Consider the following 20,677-nt stretch of genomic DNA (forward strand, 5'->3'; position numbering starts at 1 on the left):
GGTTTGGATCGACATCGAATGCTACCTAAGACACCGAGGAGGTGGACTCGCTTGGTGAAGTCAACAACACAGTGACCTGTCAGGTTCCGACACGTTGGAACGGACAGTGTGGTTTTGAGCCAGCCTTCCAAACAAGCATCGCCATGTTGAACCAGGTGGGGATAATGTAGGTTGGTGCTCCGGCGTCATTTCATATACATAGCATAGTGTAGTGTGGTAGTGTACTCGTGGTCAAGCATCGCAAGGACCGCGCTATCGGGTCATAATCATACGATTTGTTTAATGAACCGAGACTTCGGGTTTATCCGTAAATGATACGTCAAAACCCGTTATCTTGGGCTTGTCAACCACAGTCTCGGGATTCTAAATCAATAACTCAGCGTGTGCCATATTTTTGGGTCTGACCAATAATACCACGAGAATTGGCTTTCCAGCTTCAGCTTCGATATCGTCGCACCGCATCACGTTTGGAGACATGGAGACCAGCGACGTATCACGGGTTCAAGTTGCTATTATTGGCGCAGGTAAATCAACACGATCTCGCTGTGCCCCGTGGGAAACGCGTAACTGACGCTCGGTATAGGATGGTATGGACTTGTTGCAGCTAGAACATATCTCAGGTTACGACCATCAACGAGATTGATTATCATCGACTCTGATAATACTGTTGGGGGAGTATGGAGCAAAGATCGGCTGTATCCGAACCTGGTAGCACAGGTACGGCATGGTGTAAGTCCCAACTCAAATCCCAAGGCGTAGTATTGCTGTAGTAAATGCTATCTGACATGCTTAAAAGCTATTCAATTATTCAGACACCCCCATGCCAAGGAAGGATGGCAACCCCAAAGATCCCAAGGTGACAGGCGAGATGATACATGATTATCTGCAGAAATACGCAGAGGATCACGATCTATTACGCTTCATACGGTTCAACACCTTCGTCACAGATGCCAAACAATCTGATGGGGGTTGGCGATTATCGCTCAAAGACACGACCGACGTCATTGAGACGGAGAAGCTGTTAGTAGCTACAGGTGTCACGTCCATTCCTAGTCTCCCAAACCTAGACTTCTCACCAAGCTCGCTACCTATAATACACTCTCGTGACGTTGGCACGCATTATAAGGACATTGAGAATGAAGAGATCAAGGAAGTGGTTGTCATTGGGGCTGCTAAGTCTGCGTATGATGCTGTATACCTGCTTCTGAAGATGGGTAAGAAGGTCACTTGGGCGATCCGCGGGGAAGGCGGAGGACCGCTTAGCATTTTACCATATAAAGTGCTTAACATGATTAACTCTATCGCCTTTGCCTCGACTCGACTTATGTCGCACCTTAGTCCCTCTATACTAAACACTAAGGGCTTGCTTTACAAGATATTTCAGAAGACTCATCCTGGCCGATGGTGCATTGGCCGGTTCTGGGACTTTCTCGACTTCAACAGTGCGGTACATGCTGGTTATAGCAAAGGAGACCACGTAGCTCTGCTCAAGCCCGAGATCGATCGTCAAAGGTAAGGTTCCCTAGACTACGACTCAAAAATGATATGAGTAAGCTGCTAAGTTGATTACCAGTGTCTTCTGGGCACATTCGGGGCTGGGAGTTGTTGTCCTCAACGACTTCTGGCCAACGTTGCATAACCCTAATCTTACAATCCGACGAGACGTGATCGAACAGATCAAAGGCAAAACAGTAAAATTCCAATCGACGGACCCTATTGATGCTGATTACATGATCATGTGCACTGGATGGGGTGACCATTTCGGCATATTTGACCCAAAACACAAAGCCATGATTGGCCTCCCGGCGTATGGCGAGCATATTGAGACGTCACCAGAGACCCAGGATATCGACTGGAAGACTTACTACGCGGAAGCAGATAAGACAGTAGATGAGAAGCTACCATTCCTCGCTAAGCCTCCGAAACTCGCATATACGAAACCGTTAGACCCGGCGCTTCAGAAGAAATGGAATCTATACCGACGCGTCGTCCCGGTGTCGATGGCTGCCAAGGGCGACAGATCTCTCGCCATTCTCGGCCAGATTCACACAATTCAGACTCCTCTTGTCTCCGAGGTGCAGTCATTATGGGCTATTCTGTACCTTCTTGGGGAACTCGAGTTGCCAGACGTCGATACAATGGCAAAGGAGGTATCGCTGTGGAACACATGGACTCGCAAGCGATACCTCAATCAGGGGCAGAAACATACATACTCACTTTACGACTTCATGCCGGTAAGCGCCTCAAGCATACATTAGCCCCTTTTACGAGCCGTTGCTTATGTTCTTCGCAGTATATCGATTGCATATTTGAAGACTTGAAGTTGGATAGTCATCGCAAGTCGAATTTCATATCAGAACTATTCAGCCCTTACGCGCCCGAGGACTTCAACGGTTTCGTGGACGAGTACCTGCGTAAGAGGAATACATCAAAAGCGCAGTAGACGGGACACTGTAGGAGTAAAGGATGGTCTATGATAGAGAAAAGTCGCATACAACGACAATTAGGGCATAACAGGGACACATCACCCCTCAGCTTGAGCCCGGCAAGCTCCTCGGTAAACGTTATGAAGCTCAGCTAATGTTTTCGGTATATATTAATAAAAATTTAAGTAATTTCCAATATGAACTATATTGTGTAGAACATTGAGCATCACACTTGCTTCACTACCAGTAGTTAAATGCAGTCGAACTTTGAAGCTTGGAATTAGGGCTATTATTAATTCGTCTCTTTACCTTCTATGTTCTAGACGAAACACCATATATGCATCCTGAAATGCAGAGCCTATTGGCGCCAGCCTACGTACGATATGCCAATCGTCTCAGGCTGGTCTTCATGTTCCCCTAAATGCATCTAAACCTTGCCCCATGTCCATATTCTAGCCATCAAGATACACACATGGCTCTATGTCTATAGATTAATAATACAAGTTTAATATACAACGAAAGTTATGTGAAATCCCAACCCCAAAACAAATCAAGATGTCTTCTCTTCACTCACGACGGATATGTCGTCGTCTGGGGGCGACCTCGATAGTTCCCTACCTACCCAACTTGAGATGTTGGCGACTGCTTCAGTCGCACTATTCAGGTGCAGTTGGAAAAACCCCTGCAGCTGTGAAGGGGTAAATGTGTCTTCAGGGATTTGCGATGCGAACTCCAAAGCAAGTTTGTGTAGTGTTTCTAGGTCGAAGAGGGCAGGTTCACCATTTGAGCCTACTGTCTCATGCGTGCTTTTGGCTGGGGTAGGCGAACTCGCAGTGTCGGGCGCAAACATGCGAACAAACATCTGCTCTGCCGACTTTCGGCTAATGTTCCCTAGCATCAATTTCAAGTCGACTCGTCCGGGGCGTACCAATGCGCTATCAAGACGATCGGGCTTGTTCGTTGTCATAATTACAATGCGACCCTCACCTGACCCGACACCGTCTAGCACATTCAACAGACCAGATAGCGTGCAGCTTGACCGAGTGACACCTTGACCCTCATCCTTCTCAGAGTCTCGGTCTGTCCATATGGCGTCGACATCTTCCAGGAGCGCGATACACTGAGGAGGAATCTCCATGAACATCTGCTCTAAGTCCTGATCACTCGCGACACAAGGGATTTTCACTTCGTAAAGGTCAAGGCCGAATTCCCCTGCCAAAGCTGTGGAGAGCGACGACTTTCCCGTTCCAGGAGGGCCATAAAAGAGATAGCCTCTCCGGTATGGCATGTTGCGGCCCCGGTACAGCCTTTTCGTGCCGGGGTCGAGATAATTCCGTATATCGGCCAAAAGCGTTGCCTTGAGTGTATCATCGAAGTGAACCGAGTCAAGTTGGCGGATTGGTTTTCGAGCTTTGGGCTGCCAAGAACTCCCATACCGATCGCGGGCATAAATTATGACGAAGAATTCTGCCTGCTTGTCGGCATAGTCCTGGCATGTCTGGATGAGCTTCTTAATAGGCTCAGTTGACCATCCTAGACAGCCTATAGTGAGCTCCTCGCCTCCAATACCGTCGTACGATGGGTCGCTCATTGACGCACGATAACTGTCTAGAGGCCGCGAAACGAAATATAAGCAAGACCCATGCCAGAAAATAGTGGTGTCGAAGTGTGGAAGGTACTGGACAACTCGCCGCTTCTTTTTCAGAAAAGCAGCCCTGTCCACAATATCTCCCGCATGAACCCGTGTCGTTGCTGTGAAAGATCGAATCCCACGATGTTGCACAACGTTAGCTATGACCCAGCTCATGACATTCCTGTTCAGAGGATCCCTCCCGGGTACCGTGACCGATGCGACGAAGAACTGCCGGATCCAGCTGTACGATTCTGTCCAGGCTGCCTTTAGAAAGCGCCAAGCGACGGGCGCGACGCTGATGCACGCGGCTAGCGAACCTAAGCGCGTGATGCCTTGCCCCGATGCCCATCGTCCTAGAGAATCCTTCAGAAGACCCAGGTCATGAATATGAGGCATCAAGACGCCATTTCCAGGCGAAGAATGCAGTGCCATCGTTTATGATCTTGGAGTTTGGACACACCTCGGATGGATAGCGAATCACGTGCTATATCCGAATGGTTAGGCAAGCTCAGCCTCAAGAGAATGGTCAGCTCGCAAGGTGAGCTAGGGTTACTGGAGTATGAAAGAAAGCAGTGAATCGAACATTAAAAGTTAATAAATGTAACACAGTGGAATTAGAAAAGTAAATAAATAAGCACCATCGTTTTCAACAATGTCATAACGACAGTTGGTAGCCATTGTCTGAATGAAGCTGAAAAAGAGAAGGTTAGCCTGGAATGTTCGGGACCTAGCGGGTTAGTGTTTGGTTTTCCAAGGTTATTACCCACAATGCACAGCCACATTTCTTGAACATTGCATTAAGCATATTACGCACCTAGGTATGTTCCCATATAATTCTTGTATTCGACGGCAAATTCCACTCAACAGCCTAAGAGACTCAAAGATTGTACCCCCCAATTTCATAGTTAAGATTTTAATACTGCGGCCACTTTCGCAGGGTGTGAGCTGGCTCGGTGTATAATTGTGTGCTTTGACCTGAACCTTCGGAACAAGCTCGGATTATCCAAGATATGCTATGCAACTATCAGTTTTGGGAAGGATAAATGGTAATATTTCAACTAGGTACTAGTCTAAGCAAATCCTAGTTCTAAAATCCAGGGTACCCGATTAGAGTACCTATACAATAACATAATGCCGGAGCAGACTCGCCATGCAAAATAATAATACCGAGAGCGCCCACGTTGAAATGATTATCCCAACTATTCCCGCTTGACCCGAGAAGTCTCTGTCGTGAGTTCTACGAAGCACCTTCGCAGAAAGGCACATAAGAATTACGAGGAGAAACTGCTGGGGCATTGATGGATGTTCCAAATCACGGAGCATCTTTGCAGTCGTGATAGTTATTTGCGGTGTCAGAGACATGACTGTTTGCGCCCGTTCGTGCCTCTCACTCAGTATACGTGCTTATTCTGCTCGTTATAGGGCTGCTATGGACATTGCAGTCACGTATTTGGTTCTGAAGACTGTTGGGAACGAAATGCGAATGGCACCGCCTTAGTACTATTTATAACTAGCCAAAATAGTCGTCGACTTTATATCTCTTATAACAATGCGCACGATTACTATTGTTCGGCAGACCTTCTTTCACTAGTTCTTTGAGACAGAAGAAGAAAGAGCCATATAGCTTGTAGATGGTTATCTCAACGAAATTCTATGCGAAAATCATTGTCTATTCATTCGTGGCGTTTGAAAAGATTTGACAGGAAAAGGGTGTGCGAAATTAGTTGGAACTGACAGGCACTCATACGCCAATACCACCAGCTCACAGGTGTATGGTGCTTGACATTTTGCCCTGGTCAGTATGTTCAAGTCGTTGGCAAAGTCCAGAGGTATGCTGTACCTAAAGTCAGCGTCTTTTTATTTTTTTCAAGGTACTCGTGGAGGCTACAATTCCTTGTTGGAGCCATATGAAAAAGTAAGTAAAGAACTTGCGATTGAGTCATATAGCTCATCAGGATCTGCTGCCCCTGCTTAATACGACAGACCAGGTCTAGGAACATGAGTAAACATTTGAAGTCATTTTATCAAGTAATTGATCTTATTCTCCGCTGTATTATTCATGCTGCACATCGTATCTCTGTCTTTCAACGTCTCGGCGTGTAGCTGTACATCCACCTGGTCCTCGAGGATGGATGTCTCTACATAAAAAGGGTATCATTAATGCATGAAAGGGCAACGTGTCGTTGACTTCGAACTAAGAATTGACAAAGTGGTGCGCATTTCTTCACGGCCTCTGCCAATGTGGGATGTAGGGCCGACATCCTCAATCAAATATCCCTCAGGTATGAAATTTTCATTGTTAAAAACCGTGTTGCTTGCTACACCGTTCATCCATAGCATCCACGCCGGGAGACCCCACCGGTTCATCAGAGACGTCTTCACGTACCAAGGACGTCCAAGCCATCGCTGAGATTGGTAACGACCGGTACTAGGATCTGGCCTCTCACAGTTGTATACGCGACGAAGAAAGTATGGGCGTGGCGGGCATGCGTAGCGAAGAATGAACTTTCTCAAGGTGATTAAGGACCTGAAGGCGAGTCCAAGTCTATATGAAGGTTCAGGGATCCTAGCGAATGGGTTAGTATGGGGTTATAGGCGCCCATAATCGGATTACAGGAGAGAGTGTTAGCTCCAACTGTGAAGTTCGGTTTACCTCATTGCTTTCCGAATCTGAGGCCCAAGTAGTATCGCTACTATGCCCCAGACTACACTATGTAAGCTCCTCGGTAACTGGCAGAGCATTAGCTCGCGAGTTGCGTTCACCACCTCGACATTAGAGTCCGATGCTTCCGCATGGCGCTTTTCATATTGTCGGCTCCAAGTATCGAGCTCCTCTAGCCAGTGCAGGCCGTCTGTCCATCCTTTGGAATAAGAGGGTAGCGCCTCGTAACTGATCTCGAGATCCTCCCCCCAAACCTTGAAGCAAGTTGCCAGCGCGCAACGCTCCATTTCGCTCAGCGGCCGCCAGTCATACATGGCCGTCCATCGCATAGGCTGAAGCGTAAATAGACTCAATGTGAACAGCATGTCATCATTTGAGATGCGTCCTGTCCGACGGTAAATGTTGTGCAGATAATTAGTTCGCGCAACAGCAAGCTTCGCTTGGGGGCTTCCTGGAGGCCGCATAATCATGTTCGTGAGTAGTACACTGGTGTCTGCTGCACGTCTAGAAGTGGCCTGTATATCCCCTGGTTTACCAAACTGGCGTGTGGCGGCCAACAAGGTCGAGATTGATGGAATGCTATACGTCTGGTAAGGGGATTAGCGGGGAACAAATGGTTAGTTACGAATGACGTGGGTAGCGATTCCCGGCCACAATACCTTGAAAAGCGCGAAAAAGATGGCGGCCGAAAACACTGAGGGGAACTGTTGTTCGGCAAGCCATGTCTGAATGGCATGAGCGTCCTCCAGCGTCATATTCACGAGCGACGATCTGTCCTTGAATTTGAACTTCTCTTCCATTGTACGCTTCTGGCTATGGCGCAACGTCGTACAAATGACCACGTAGCCAACCACAGCAGTAAGTGCCCACACTCGCCATTCTTGATTGCCTAGGAAGATTGACATCCCCCAAAGATGGTGCGTAAGTCCCATGATGCTCATTCAATGACGAAGATGCGAGTATTGGTGGTATTGCGACACAAATCAAATGTGCCGCCTGTCTTTGGAGGAATGCTGCAGGCTACTTCCATATAAAGATTAAAGGAGTATAACAGCGTCGTATTTATCCTTGTCGGCAGCTGTCCAAACTTGGAAAGTAGTGTAAGCTTCTGCTAGCTTTCGTTCTAGAGCCCACTCAAGCTGAAAGTGTTATCTTTCTTTAAAGTTGCATTGTCTACAATTCAATGAAACCCAATCCCTTTCTTGTAGCTTTAAATATGGCGACCCTGTTTGGTGACAATGACCCTGCCCCTTCATCTACCTGAAATGCTTGGGCGTGCTGACAAACAGTGCTGCCATCTGTGGGCCCAACGTGATACCTCACATGTGGGCGACATTATCAGAAGCTGGGGTGTCGCTGAAAGATAGCTAGGGTGCGTAGCATTGCATACGGTATTGCATACTCCTCCTTGATACATACGAATCGGAACGACTGGAGTACCTTAATTAGGATTCACTACGTAGTTGGGGTTGGTTATTTTTAGTATGCAGCAGAGGGGAATTATTCAATATGTTTCCTAGTCTTAAGGACTGATCAAATGAGTGAGTACCCAAGTGAAGTGATCCTTAGATATGGGATGATAAAACCAGAACAGGATCATGTTCATCATTATATGTGCACACTGATAACCTTAATCCTTTCAAGAAATCTCGCGAACTATGATTGAATAATCATGGCTTTATTACTTCAAAATCGGGAAGCGACCAACACGACGGTGTCTTCCAATGGACGTCGAGGCTGGGTTTCTTCTCCAGACACTCGAGGAACGATGGACATTATCTGGCCCTGCCTGACAGCACTTGCCCTTGTGTTATGGACCATGCTTCATCTCAATCTACCCGCACCATCTGACTCCAATAGGACAGTAGTCTGTCGTAGAATACGATGGCTTCTTGTCGGCCTACTCGCTCCTGAGCTTATCTTGATGTTCTCATTCGCCCAGTTCACATCGGCCCAGCAATCCGTGGAAGACATGAAGAACATCGACAGAAACAATTGGACTCTAGTACATGGCTTCTACGCTGACAGTGGAGGGTTCCAGTTGCACGTGCCAAATTACAAGCCGTTTCCCATTACTGCCAAGCAGGTGGTGTATTTAACACAGCATGGATACATCGATATGCCAACAATCACGAAGCTTGAGATCAACGACAAGTCCAAGGCGAACCGCGAAACTAAAGTCTTGGCCTTCGTCCAGACAGGCTGGTTAGTCACTAAATTGATCGCACGCGCTGGACAGGGACTTCAGATTACACCTTATGAGCTTACTACCGTCGCACTCTTAGTGTGCTCATTCACTACACTTATTCTCTGGTGGAATAAACCGCTCGACGTCCGCGCCCCAACGCCCGTTCACTTGAAGGGTGATTTGAAAATAATTCTAGAGCAAGCTGGCGATGCGACTGGACAAGGTTTCACTGACACCCCGTTGGATTTCATCGAAGGCAACATCTACTGGTCAAGAAAGGCCCACGAATCATACCTACAGTTTGTTTTGAAATGGGGATTCCAGACGTTTCCGATTGAGAGTAAGTGCATCGTGATCAGCTGAAAGATGAAAAAGAATGATTTGCTCAACTCCTCATGCCTTAGGGATATCGAATGACAGAGACTACCAACCGCGAAATTTCAAGCAAAACTTGTATCTCGTGCTACCAGTGTCTGCTTTCGGTACTATTCACTGTAAGAGTCCCCCAGTCATAATTACCTCCCGCTCCAGTCGCAGCTGGAGATTAGAGACGTTTTATTCTCTCCTAGCCAAGGCTACCCCTTGGAGGCTTTTCAGAATTACTGACATTCAGTGTTGGTCAGTATCAGGATACAATCTCAGCCTGCCAACGGAAACTGAACAGATGCTTTGGCGAATCAACAGTATTATTATGGTAGTGACATTGTTCATACATTGCGTATCTGAGTTGATCGGATGCTGGTGCTCAGACTTCCAGCTACAGAGCTTGGAACTCTGGGGCGAATACAAAAAGAAAATGCCATCATGTCTGATATTTTACGGTCTAGCAACGATATATTTCATATCTAGAATCATTCTCCTAGTTGAGTCTGTCATCAGTCTCAGAGACCTACCAGAAGCGGCTTATAGAGAGGTCTCTTGGACACAATACCTACCCCGTCTTTAGCCTTTATATAACATAAATTTTGTATATTATACATATCTATTTATTAAAACTGCTGCTATTTTCCTTCATCAATTGCACACGATCGCCAATCCCGTGACATTTGTAAGCGCAACTTAGACCTAGTTATGCATCACTACCTTAGCTAGTAGTTGAACGTCAAAAACGACGCCGTTAGACCTTCGAGCAGTCTAGTAGTTATTATATAGCCCCAACTGTGTCCAATAGTAGTACACTTGGTGATCTTACGACTAAGTCTTAATTAGGTAATCAGCTTACATCCGCAGTAAGAATCACGCGGCCACAAGGGGGTTACCATGGGTTGGAGGTGTAACCCACACCCCCTATTCATTTAGCCCCCAATCTAATATATGCACATAGCTGCACTGCAACCCAGACATTCGCTCTCTGAAGTCGACCGATCAGACATTACCAGAGATAGAAAAGTCTAGTTGCACACAGATTCAAAGGAAACAGCTAATTTTAGATTACCCCTATCTAGAGATCTTGAACGTAGGTACAACACTATATCTGATTGGGATGCAACCAGCAATGTCATCAACTGATAATCAATGAATAACCAGGTCTGGATGTTACCAGTAGGTTGGTGGTGAGTTACTAGGTGCGCGGCGTTTAAGATGCACAATTAACAGGATAATGCATTAAGTCAATGGGCGACCTCTTCATTGGACAAAACATTTGTGAAAAGTCTCTTAGTTTTTATCAATCTAATACGCGCTCACTCAGTGGAATTCCAAAAGGGGTATCATCACCTAAAGTGTAATAGTACAGCGAGACGAGTTTGAAATCAAAAGAAATACACTGACAAATGAAAACAGACGATTTGGACCGGAGCATTGGTGATGCAACGTGTCATGCTAATGTGAACTCCTTGAGGTGACCAAAGGGTGCCTCAGATGCATATTATGTCAAATTCGCTCATACTCCCTATGCAATGCCCCTCAGCCTGTTGAGATGAACCACAATACGCCCATGATAACGCCAGAGTCGTGATATTGTGCCCGATCATAGAGAAAATAAACAAAACAACAGAAATGCAACCGTGACCGTGACCATTCCGAAAAACTTGATGTCTGAAAATATTGCCAAGCGGGAAAAAGATTATGCGTAGCCAGTGGTACTCACCACTTCCAAGTCTGTAACAAGAGATTCAGGCGAACATGTATTGCGTGCAGTAGAACCACAAATGGATGATATTTGTGTAATCCATCGTACGGTTGACAGAAAGCCACCTGGAACTTAAGATATAGAAGATGATTGATCGATAATGTCGCCATCTTTCGATTGGCCGAGGAGTGCGGCTTTCTCTTTCTCCAACAAGTCGATCTGCTCCATCATAGCACACTGTTGAAGGTAGCCCGCTTCAATCTTCCTTCTCAGCTCTTGATTCTCGGATCGAAGACGTTTATTCTCCTCGCGTAGCTCCTCGTCGTTGGCATTTCGTTTCATGCCGATAGTGGGGCTGATGACAGAGGGGACTGGAGAATCAGCCACTGGGAGGATTGGCGCTGGAAGGGGAGAGACGACACCAGGAAGCGCCTCAAGGTGGCTATTAACAGCGGCGAGATCTGACTCGTCGTTCTGTGTCGATGCCTCCAAGCCACTGGAAGTGTGGCAACGTCTCAAATGTTCGTTGAGATTCTCTAGGCGCGCAAAGCTGCTGTTTTTGTGGCGTTTACAGCCCTTATGTGGACAGTAGAGTGGGTTTTTGGGACCACCATGCTTGCGGTGCACCTCGCGCTCATGACGAAGGAGGCCCCCTGAATACGTAAAGCCATTGATGTTCTCACAGCCAACAGCGAGACACTTGTACGGACGTTCATGCTTATCCATATGCTTGCTGTGAGAGATGTTAGTATATACACAAGGCAGATGAGGGGTTAAAAGAGAACTTACTTCCACTCGCATTTGCGAGAAAACTCCTTGGTAAGAGCATTGCAGCCGTTCCAAGTGCATATAAACTTACCATCGCGATTCTTAACGACTTGTCGCTGGGGTTTCGGGATAGGCTTCATGCGGGGTTGGGTGTTTTTCGGAGTTCCGGTCTTAGTATCCGGAACAGCAGGAGGAGATGAATAATGGTTAGGCGGGGTGGTGGGTGCCAGACTACTTGCTGATGGAGTGGGCGAAGAAGACGGAATGAGTGTTGGATCGCCATTTGGGTTCAAGTGATTGAACGCCGTGACCTTTGGATCACGGTTGTCCTCGGGAGAGACATAAGCGCTGGTTGGAAGAGGGTTTCTTGTCTCGTAGACAACACTCATTTTGTATTGATAGCTTTCCAGAGCCTTGTTGTACGGGCGATCGCGGTTGAAGACTTGAAGGAAGTTTAGGCGACCCCGTTCGCTATCGCGATACTGACGAGGCAGTATATAGCGGCGGCAAGGGCCGAAAAGCGGCAGCTCCTCCGGACTGATGGGGTTCTCCCAGGAAAGATGGTAGTCTAAGCCTTTCTTCTCAAATGCAGAGTGGACGTGATAGATGTGATCGGCAAGCAACTTGAGACCTAACATGAGCATGAGGAGGTTAGCGGCCTGAAATTTGAGGTTGCAATGAGGAGAGGTCCAAGAGGAGAGCGGGAGTTGATTGGCTGTCGAGGTGAAGTAACCAATCCGGGTAATTAGGCAGGCGTTATTGCAAGCAGTGCTAACTCCTTTTGGAAATACTTAGAGTGGGGATGATTGGCCAGATTCAGAGCTGCCGGGAGGCATCGGCTGGCACCAGCTGGGTTTACTGAAACATGCTTAGCCACATCAGCTGGCCCAGGATCGTGAGGCGACCTGATGACGCGGAAACATCCGCGGCTGCCTCAGGCTCAGCCACAGATCGTCCAAATATAGAACCTCCCCCTACGCGCTTGCTCTAGGCAACACAACGTAACAGCGTTTGCCACGTGATGGGAGTGGACAGCGGCCGGATGGAGATGGGATGGAGATGGGATGGAGGCCAGTCGTGCTCGGGAATGTGATTCAAAAGTTGACTAGTGGTGGCGAGGATGCGGGAGCCTGCCTGACCCTTGGCCAAGCGAAACAATTCAAAAGCCGAGATTGAGAGGTTGAGAAGCAACGGAACGAACGGATCACTTACTTTCTTCGTCATCATCACCGATTCCTGGCCATACCTCAACTACGTAGTCCCATTCTTCGCCCCGAGGCTTTATACAGATCTCTTGGGCCTCTTCAGGTTCTTATATAGTCAGCAATATTCAGGATCATATTAGGCGGCCATGACTAGCACGCCGCCACGCGGTGGGGATGCACCAGGCAAGGCGCCTCAGTTGTGACTCACCCGCCCGAGGCTGCCCTAGTGTTGGGGTATTTCCAAGCAGGCCACCATGAGTAAACTCGTCCCCCTTATTTGCTAGGTCGGAAGGTGTGTGCAGTCCAATATACGCACTATCATCCCAAGCTTCAGCGGCATCCACAACACCATCATGCCCTGATCCTTTTGTCATCCTTTTGTCGGGCCCGTCTGCCTGTCCGCTCGCCGGCCAGCCGTACTGCTGATATGCCATCATGTGTCTACTTCGGTATTGTCAATTAACCTTTCCAAGCGAGATGTGTCACCGATTGCTCATAACTGTACCTAACGCGGGAAATCTTACCCAAGCTGTTTAGTGACAAAACCCAAAGTGGGATTGTAATACAGTCTTGAGTTACGCTTGACGGCCACTGATGTAGACCACGTAATGATGTAACAAGTGATAGTCGAAATGAAGGGAATAGTGAGCGCCAGACTAATGAGAGTTCAGTATGTGGCATAATCTATCCTGATGATCGAGATCGAGGGTTATGAAGTCTTGCTCAAACTTATATTATTGCTCTAAAATACCAGCACAGCTGCTATAAGACAAAGCTCCTCGTAGTTCACTTTCGAGGACGCTCGAGTCTACTACTACGATACTGGACAGGAAGACACATGCCTACCTCCCACTCAGAACTCTCTTGTAAGACCTTCGTATACATTCTTTCGTGGACTATTACCGACTAGAATACATGAAGTGTCTTTTTCAAGTTCATTCGTCAATAGAAACATGAAATCTGCCTACACAAGGCTAAGAAGGCAACCATAACCCCTCAATCTTACTACTGTAGTCACACACAACCTCTAAGTATAAAAGAAGCAGCTTAGGCTATAGCCTGCACCTTTCAGCCCCTCAACTGAAATGTAATTCTAAACAGCTGATATGCCAGACAGACTCAGCTGACTCATTGTGCGGGTTTAGTAGCACTGTGAGTCTCACTTCCCTCAACCATATTTTCATTGTTATTGCTTGTCACACCCGGCTTAGTTGGGAATATCTTGACTGTGGCCTGGAATCTTGCATTGATGTGATCGATCTAGTGCATATTTTCAGAACCCCCGTGCGAATCATACAGTAAGACTTTCATTGTAGCACAAAGTCTAAAGGGGTCAGAGATCTGAATGAATTCAACTTTCTTCTGACTATGCATGTGCTATCTCTTTGTTGCTCGGCTTCCAAACCTCTAGTCTCATCTGATAACTATTAGTTGGACACATCACCTCATCATTAGGTTTCTTATCTTGGGTGACATCTCTGGTGCCTTGTCTTATCACTCTACGTTGATCTCCACTTCAGCAGAAGAGATGGGTCCGTTAGGCACCCAGGTTTCAATGATAGATAACACAACCTCGCTGTTGCGCAAAGGTTTCTGTGAACCCTGTGAGCTGTATCTCAACCATACTCATAAGTGTCCTTGTTACAAAAATGGTCAACCCACCCCCCCCCCCCCCCCAAAAAAAAGTTCTCCTTACCCTATCAGATAACAAGTAAGAAAATGCTCGTATTGAAGTCGGGCGGTGCTTATAATCAAGAAATCACGAATCCATATTAATGGTTTTGGCCATGCCATTACACTTATCTTGTGTGTCGTGAAGGTAGATTGGTACTCCATGCTGGTAGATCACAAAGCGCTGACTCATATGAGCTGTTCGTGGCACTCTCACATTAGATTCCAGAGAGCTGTGTAGGTCTGGTATGATAACCCAATCTCAAACCACCATGGGAGTGACGGCAACTACCTAGTTCTTTAGTTTCAAGATGGAGCAACCGCGTGCGAGGTAGCCGGTCTTAGAGATGGTCATAGTCAATGGCAAGTCAAACCCCGCTTGCAAAGAATTTACGGGCTTCGTGCAAATTTAGGTATCGATAGGAGTAATCACCCTGTTTTAATGCATCTAATTTCATTTAGGATAACCTTCAACAAAATCAAGGGTATCTATTTCTGTTACAGTACAGTACTATATAGTGAGTGCAGAGACGTCAAGCCCTCGACTTGATAACTCGTCGTTACCTTTTGGTAGCGTAATGGCATAGGTACTGCACTCCTTATGTCGTTCCGTGACAATTTCTAATCACCAAAGCTGGCATATGGCACACGCGACTTGTTGTTTCTATTCCTCCTACACGTTTATTGACTAAACCTAACATGGACATTGTGGGATGCCACCTTCATCTTTTTGTAGTAGATAGCAAACTCAGTTGATGCTCCAGATGGCACCATCACAATCTCATATCCCAAAATCTTCAAGCAATTGCTTTTCGCGCCAGGAAAGTCGTCCAAGGAATCGAACGTTATCTCACCACCATGGTTCCAGCTAATCTCACACAGAATACTCACTTTTTCAGTCTTCCTTGAAGGCGGCATGTCATCCTCGCACTGCAAAATCTTATCAATGAAGGTGCTCCCGTTGTCCTCAAATGCTTTTGCCGTGGCGAAAGTTCTATAGAACTCATGACGGATGGGTTCTTCAGTCGAAACACTTTGCCCCTAGGAAGATAGTGAGTTTAACTACATTCTCAATCAATTCATCTGTTAACAAGAGCACGCACCTTTCGCAAATACCACTGCATCTGACCCTTGGCTCGCCAAATGGCCTCATCTCCATCCCAAATTCGATCCCTCGGGTCATGGACCCCAGTTATGAAAGCGCTGTTCGATGAGATACCAAGATTCCGTCTTGCGATTGTCGACACAACACTGACGTGTGAAGATGCGCCCCCTACTGTACTGGGGATATCAAGGAATCCTTTCAATATAGCTCCGCGACATATTGCAGTGCGACTGAGGGGTACGAAATGAAATCAGACCACGCAATTTCTCTCACAGGGACGTAGCGTACAACTTACGGTCTCATTCCAGCGGCTTGTAAAATCTGAATGCCTTTACCCTCGTACCGAGCCTTGAGGTGATTATAAAGATAGGGACTCGCTCCAAGGCCGCCAACCAGAACGATACCCTAGGCGAATTTTAGAATGGCAGTTTACCTACAGCATGAGGATCTCAGTATTGCTTACTTGGACCGAAAGGCTTTTCTCCCCCGCCTTTTTTACCTGCCCGTCAATAAGGACTTCAATACTCGAAAATGCGCTCATAAAAACTTCCCTAATATTTTCACTGAATGCAGACTGCGGTTAGTAAAGAGAATTCAACCGCCAAGCACAGGGGGAGCTTAGACAAAGCATACTTTGAAAAATGGATACGGCCATTTTTAATATGAGGTTTCCGCTTCGTGTCGTTCATACCTGAACCTCTAAGCGCTTCATCCGGGATACCAATAGGAAACTCCCGGTCAACATCTCTGCCCGTGTACGATGGTTTATAGACATATTCCCATTCACCCTTCATCATGGCTTTTATGCCGCTTTGGCTAAGGTTGTTCCAGTTTCGTCCCAACCGCTGCTTACATAGCCGTTCAAACTGTTCATCGATGAAGATACCACCACAGAGGCCGCCTAGAGGAGAGTGGTCAATGCTTGGTGAACCTAGATAATTTGTGAATTTATATTATACCTGTGCCGACAACAGCCTCGTGGAGTTGAATTGGATTCAATTCTCCAATTCTATAACTGATGAGATCCTTTTAGATCAAATGCCTGTCAATGCGATGAAACCGACGAGGTTAGGTGTATAAGGGGCCAAGATCTAATTGTCAGACTCACAACAGTACCACCTCCAGCATCACATATAACATATACATCGTCAGTCTTAAGCATCTCACCATGCTCACATAATGTTACAAGCCCGGCTGCCTCTGGCTCGGGTACGAATGAAAGAGTCGTAGGACCTGCAGGACGGTGATCAAGTATTCCTGCTCTAGCAACTGCCTCTTGCATGCTGGTGCGGGCATAGTCTTTCCAAATTGCTGGTACAGTAAGAACAACGTGGAAAGCTAGTGCAGCAATAACAAACTTGCTCCGGGACTTGTGAATGGTGTCAAGGGTATGCTTCCACAGGGCCCTAAGGTAATCGGCAATTATTTCCGTTGGGGGTTTTTCAAGTTCTGTGAGTTTTCTCTTTGCGCGAATATAGTAGTCCGACTGTCTCAGGCTTTCATCCAGATCTTCCTCCTTCAGTAGGAGTAGTTTAAACCAAAGAGCTGGATCAGCGTCAGAAGGAACTTCGTATCCCCACATAACCTTGTCGTATTCGTAGAACAATTCCGTAGGTGCCTTGCCATCTTCACGGCGGGATCCTGGCCAAGAAGTTATGATGTTGATCTCGCCATCCTCTAAGTCATCAACTGTGGCCCATGCTACACCAGAATATCTACTCGAAGATCAGCGTGATTACAATTGGTTATACCATTTAACTTACGTAGTTCCGAAGTCAATTCCAATGACCAATCTATCGTCAAGGTTTGATTTCTTCTTTGCCTTTATCCGTTTGATCAAGCCCCTCATAGACCAACGCTCATTTGGGACGTCGGAAGTTTTTCGCATAAACCCACCATTATCTTCTAGACCTGTGTTACGAGGTTTTCGCGACATTTTCCCGTAGAGATTACCCGGCTAGAAATATCGACAAATTCCCTGCAAAAGTGGAAGACGTAAGATGGAGCACAATCAACTGGATCATGTGTAGCGTGGACAACGGGGACTCTGTGAGAAACGAGGCGGTTCTTGCAAAGCAGCTGGGAGGAAATGCTCCATAGGGCTCAAGGTCCCCCTCCAATTCAATTTTAGCGTTTCATATTGAAGGCAGCATTCTAACATATACAAAGTACATCTCTAGGTTATTGTGACTCCCCTGTTATAGTTCCCCTGATGTGCAGGTAATCGGATCCCAGTCCCGAAGGAGTAAGATACAGTGACCTTGCTACTCGACCCGATCTATTGCAACCTCTCCAGTCTGCGCCCCTTGGCGTACTCACTATTAAACAACAGATCGCCAATACCCCGCTTTAATGCAGATCATTGATGCCTAGCTATTTCTGTAATTGCAGAGCAAACAGAGATCCTAGATTCGCTTTGACATAATATCAAGGGCCGTGCTTGTAACCATGCTCAGCTTCGGAAAGTGGCATAATGGTTTCTGTATACCCCTGAATCTCGGTAGAGGCTGACTGTCAAAGGGAAAAATAAACATTGGCATATCTGGTTTATCCATGTTTCAACCCTTATAAAACAATACCTGATGGCTGTCACATGCATTCGCAGTCAAGGGAGACATATTATGACGTAACTCCCTTGTCATCCTACTGGTTTCGGAATAACAACACAGAATGCAGTTCAGGTGCGTCATAACCTCATAGAGTGAGCATCAAACCTTCAACAACCCGGTTGCTTTGTCACCGTGAACTTCAGCATAGATAATCGTCGTGGTCTAGCTGATAATGGTGCAGGCCCTGATTATTTCCAAGCCAATACACACAATCCATTTGCAAGGCCAGAGGTATCGTCACCTGGTCTCCAGACAAGAGCCAAAGAAGAGATGGAGAACTTGGAGAGAGAAAAAGGAAACGGTGGAGAGGATGCTCTAGCACTTGAGCAAACTATACATAATCTTCAAGTGAATTTGAAGAATGTAGAGCGCCAATTGGAGACTGAGCGTAATAACCACGAGCAAACCAAACTTGATCTCGTCGAGAAACAGAAGGATGCAACCAACCAGCGACAACTCATGTTAGATGCAGTCGGCGAACTGAATCGGCTTCTGCGAGGGAACGAAGTCCGGAACCAATTAACTGATGACGAAATTGTTCAAAAAGCCATGACATTACGCGTTGGAATAAGGGACTTTGCACTGCGAAATTTCGCAAGCGACATTGGACAATCTAGAATTGTGGAAGAGTCATTGGAGTCCCTTAACAAATTCTTGAGAATGCCTCCAGATTTACTACTAAAATATGTCTCTACCTCATCCACTCGTATCAGTGTAATGCGAGCTTTTCTGTGGTCGTATATTCGCGAAAGCGTCTTCAACCAATTCTTCTGGACCTGGCAAGGTGCCGGCGCTGCATTCCGTGATATGTGTGGTTCGCTTGGTATGATATTTCTCTCTCTGAGATTTGAAGAATAATAACAAGAGACTGATGTCAATCACAGATAGCTTGAGACATGATAAAAACGCAGGTTTACAAGGGATGCGTAAATTCCACACGTGGAGAGCTAATACAGCAAGTCTCCTAGTTGAGGCCATGTCCCTTGATGAAGCAGAGGCCGACATAGATTGTCAAACTCTTGTTAGGCAATGGAGCATCCACATCTCTCAGATACTGGAACCCTTTGGCTCGTCTGGGAGTCGAGAGTACCAAGATGGGCTTGAGAGCATTCTCATTCAGAGCCTGGAACTAGATAAGGATACCTGCAGACAAGTAGCAAGCATTGAGTGGCTTGCGCCTAATGACTTTCCCTTTACTTTCCTGCGAGAGGAAATGGAATTGGAAAGCAGGCAAGAAAAACAAAACGAACACATGGCGGTTACGATGGTGCTTGGGCCCGGCTTAGTTAAGTATGGAAAGTCATCGGGGGATAGGTTCGACACAATGGAGAGGTTATTGAAGACACAGGTATTTTGTGACATGTCTGAACGACATGGCCGGCAATAGTTAGATCTCTAAGACTTACGATTATGAGAGGCAAAAGCAGATGTTGAATACACTCCCTAAATGATACGAGACCCTGCTTCTCCGCTATGTCTTCAGAACCTGTGAAGCATTGATTTCAATTCTTGGTCCGACATGAAAACTCGATGCTCTGGATCTTTGCACAGATTCCCAAATCCTGAAGGAGTGTATTGCCAAGCCTTCTCCTGAGATTGTCATGCCAAGCACCTGAGACGCTAAGACAGGCAAGCTGTGCCGAGAGGAAGCACGATCGTTTACAGGGCTACTCTATGATGAAATACAGCCAATGCTAAAACGCAAGTTTATCTCGTCTCTATAAACAAAAGTGTCAAAGAGGTGCAGGTAGGGATCATGTATGGGCACGCTGTTGACCCTGAAAAAAGAGGTTCGCAGTGTAATCGGCTTGAGCCAATGGGCTTTGCAGTCTTGAAATGGCCTGATGTTTCGAATGTGGCTGTTCTAGGCGAATGAACCCTGTGCAGAAAACGCATAGTCTGCTGTGATACCGGCAACAGGTTCATTGATTTCCCGGATGACCGATCCGTCGCCCTTGCTGTTGGGTTGCTGATGACGGGAATATCAGTCCTATCACCTTAGGATTGTACTATGTAATTAGCTAGCTCATGAGCTGACAATTACGAGAACATCATACTTCCGATCTTACTAAACATGAGATACGTCGGCCAACACGGCATAATGAGCGGAATACGTGGCTAGTGGTGAGGGATAGCCCTTGTCGTCGATGCACCCAGCTCAAGATCGAAGATTTATTGTCCGAGCGGACCAAAGGCGAGGGGCTCTATTGTCGCATGAAATGTGCACTCCGCCTAGGTGCATGCTTTGTCTACGCTGCAGCATACGTGTAATAGCATATGCTGTTTTCTATTCATGCAAGATACGAAGAGTCATGATACTAAACCCATGGGAGAGTAGC

General features: G+C 46.6%; 8 protein-coding genes across 8 annotated transcripts; 3 read left to right on the forward strand and 5 right to left on the reverse strand.

Annotated features, from left to right (window-relative positions):
- The first annotated feature begins 267 nt into the window (after window positions 1–267).
- Window positions 268–2,628, forward strand: F5B22DRAFT_512600 (uncharacterized protein). Its single transcript, XM_047972545.1, has 5 exons — window positions 268–524; window positions 584–729; window positions 797–1,512; window positions 1,574–2,234; window positions 2,294–2,628. The coding sequence occupies exons 1-5, from the start codon at window positions 476–478 to the stop codon at window positions 2,441–2,443; spliced, it is 1,722 nt and encodes a 573-aa protein (XP_047833995.1). The 5' UTR covers window positions 268–475; the 3' UTR covers window positions 2,444–2,628.
- Window positions 2,629–2,681: 53 nt separating this feature from the next.
- Window positions 2,682–4,961, reverse strand: F5B22DRAFT_594911 (P-loop containing nucleoside triphosphate hydrolase protein). Its single transcript, XM_047974086.1, has 2 exons — window positions 4,874–4,961; window positions 2,682–4,750 (listed from the first exon to the last, which is right to left on the reverse strand). The coding sequence occupies exon 2, from the start codon at window positions 4,489–4,491 to the stop codon at window positions 2,977–2,979; it is 1,515 nt and encodes a 504-aa protein (XP_047833996.1). The 5' UTR covers window positions 4,492–4,750; window positions 4,874–4,961; the 3' UTR covers window positions 2,682–2,976.
- A 204-nt stretch (window positions 4,962–5,165) lies between these two features.
- F5B22DRAFT_594912 (uncharacterized protein) lies at window positions 5,166–5,830 on the reverse strand. The gene has a single exon (XM_047974087.1). It carries the CDS (start codon window positions 5,419–5,421, stop codon window positions 5,176–5,178), a length of 246 nt encoding a protein of 81 aa, XP_047833997.1. The 5' UTR covers window positions 5,422–5,830; the 3' UTR covers window positions 5,166–5,175.
- Window positions 5,831–5,848: 18 nt separating this feature from the next.
- On the reverse strand, window positions 5,849–7,937 carry F5B22DRAFT_594913 (uncharacterized protein). Its single transcript, XM_047974088.1, has 3 exons — window positions 7,381–7,937; window positions 6,713–7,308; window positions 5,849–6,625 (listed from the first exon to the last, which is right to left on the reverse strand). The coding sequence occupies exons 1-3, from the start codon at window positions 7,660–7,662 to the stop codon at window positions 6,217–6,219; spliced, it is 1,287 nt and encodes a 428-aa protein (XP_047833998.1). The 5' UTR covers window positions 7,663–7,937; the 3' UTR covers window positions 5,849–6,216.
- Window positions 7,938–8,150: 213 nt separating this feature from the next.
- On the forward strand, window positions 8,151–9,923 carry F5B22DRAFT_594916 (uncharacterized protein). The gene is made up of 3 exons (XM_047974089.1): window positions 8,151–9,249; window positions 9,314–9,403; window positions 9,533–9,923. Exons 1-3 carry the CDS (start codon window positions 8,394–8,396, stop codon window positions 9,853–9,855), a joined length of 1,269 nt encoding a protein of 422 aa, XP_047833999.1. The 5' UTR covers window positions 8,151–8,393; the 3' UTR covers window positions 9,856–9,923.
- A 1,189-nt stretch (window positions 9,924–11,112) lies between these two features.
- F5B22DRAFT_634351 (uncharacterized protein) lies at window positions 11,113–12,137 on the reverse strand (the record flags this gene model as incomplete). The annotated part of the gene is made up of 2 exons (XM_047976971.1): window positions 11,113–11,713; window positions 11,770–12,137. The coding sequence occupies 2 exons, from the start codon at window positions 12,135–12,137 to the stop codon at window positions 11,113–11,115; spliced, it is 969 nt and encodes a 322-aa protein (XP_047834000.1).
- A 3,149-nt stretch (window positions 12,138–15,286) lies between these two features.
- Window positions 15,287–17,825, reverse strand: F5B22DRAFT_594923 (actin-like ATPase domain-containing protein). The gene is made up of 8 exons (XM_047974090.1): window positions 17,493–17,825; window positions 16,838–17,444; window positions 16,689–16,755; window positions 16,363–16,630; window positions 16,193–16,292; window positions 16,025–16,134; window positions 15,728–15,959; window positions 15,287–15,665 (listed from the first exon to the last, which is right to left on the reverse strand). Exons 1-8 carry the CDS (start codon window positions 17,663–17,665, stop codon window positions 15,306–15,308), a joined length of 1,917 nt encoding a protein of 638 aa, XP_047834001.1. The 5' UTR covers window positions 17,666–17,825; the 3' UTR covers window positions 15,287–15,305.
- A 160-nt stretch (window positions 17,826–17,985) lies between these two features.
- F5B22DRAFT_512713 (uncharacterized protein) lies at window positions 17,986–20,105 on the forward strand. The gene is made up of 3 exons (XM_047972546.1): window positions 17,986–18,410; window positions 18,520–19,161; window positions 19,223–20,105. Exons 1-3 carry the CDS (start codon window positions 18,323–18,325, stop codon window positions 19,723–19,725), a joined length of 1,233 nt encoding a protein of 410 aa, XP_047834002.1. The 5' UTR covers window positions 17,986–18,322; the 3' UTR covers window positions 19,726–20,105.
- Window positions 20,106–20,677: the final 572 nt, after the last annotated feature.

This window comes from Xylaria bambusicola (genome assembly GCF_022495145.1).
Source record: "Xylaria bambusicola strain CBS 139988 unplaced genomic scaffold F5B22scaffold_7, whole genome shotgun sequence".
Classification (NCBI taxonomy): Eukaryota; Fungi; Ascomycota; class Sordariomycetes; order Xylariales; family Xylariaceae; genus Xylaria; species Xylaria bambusicola.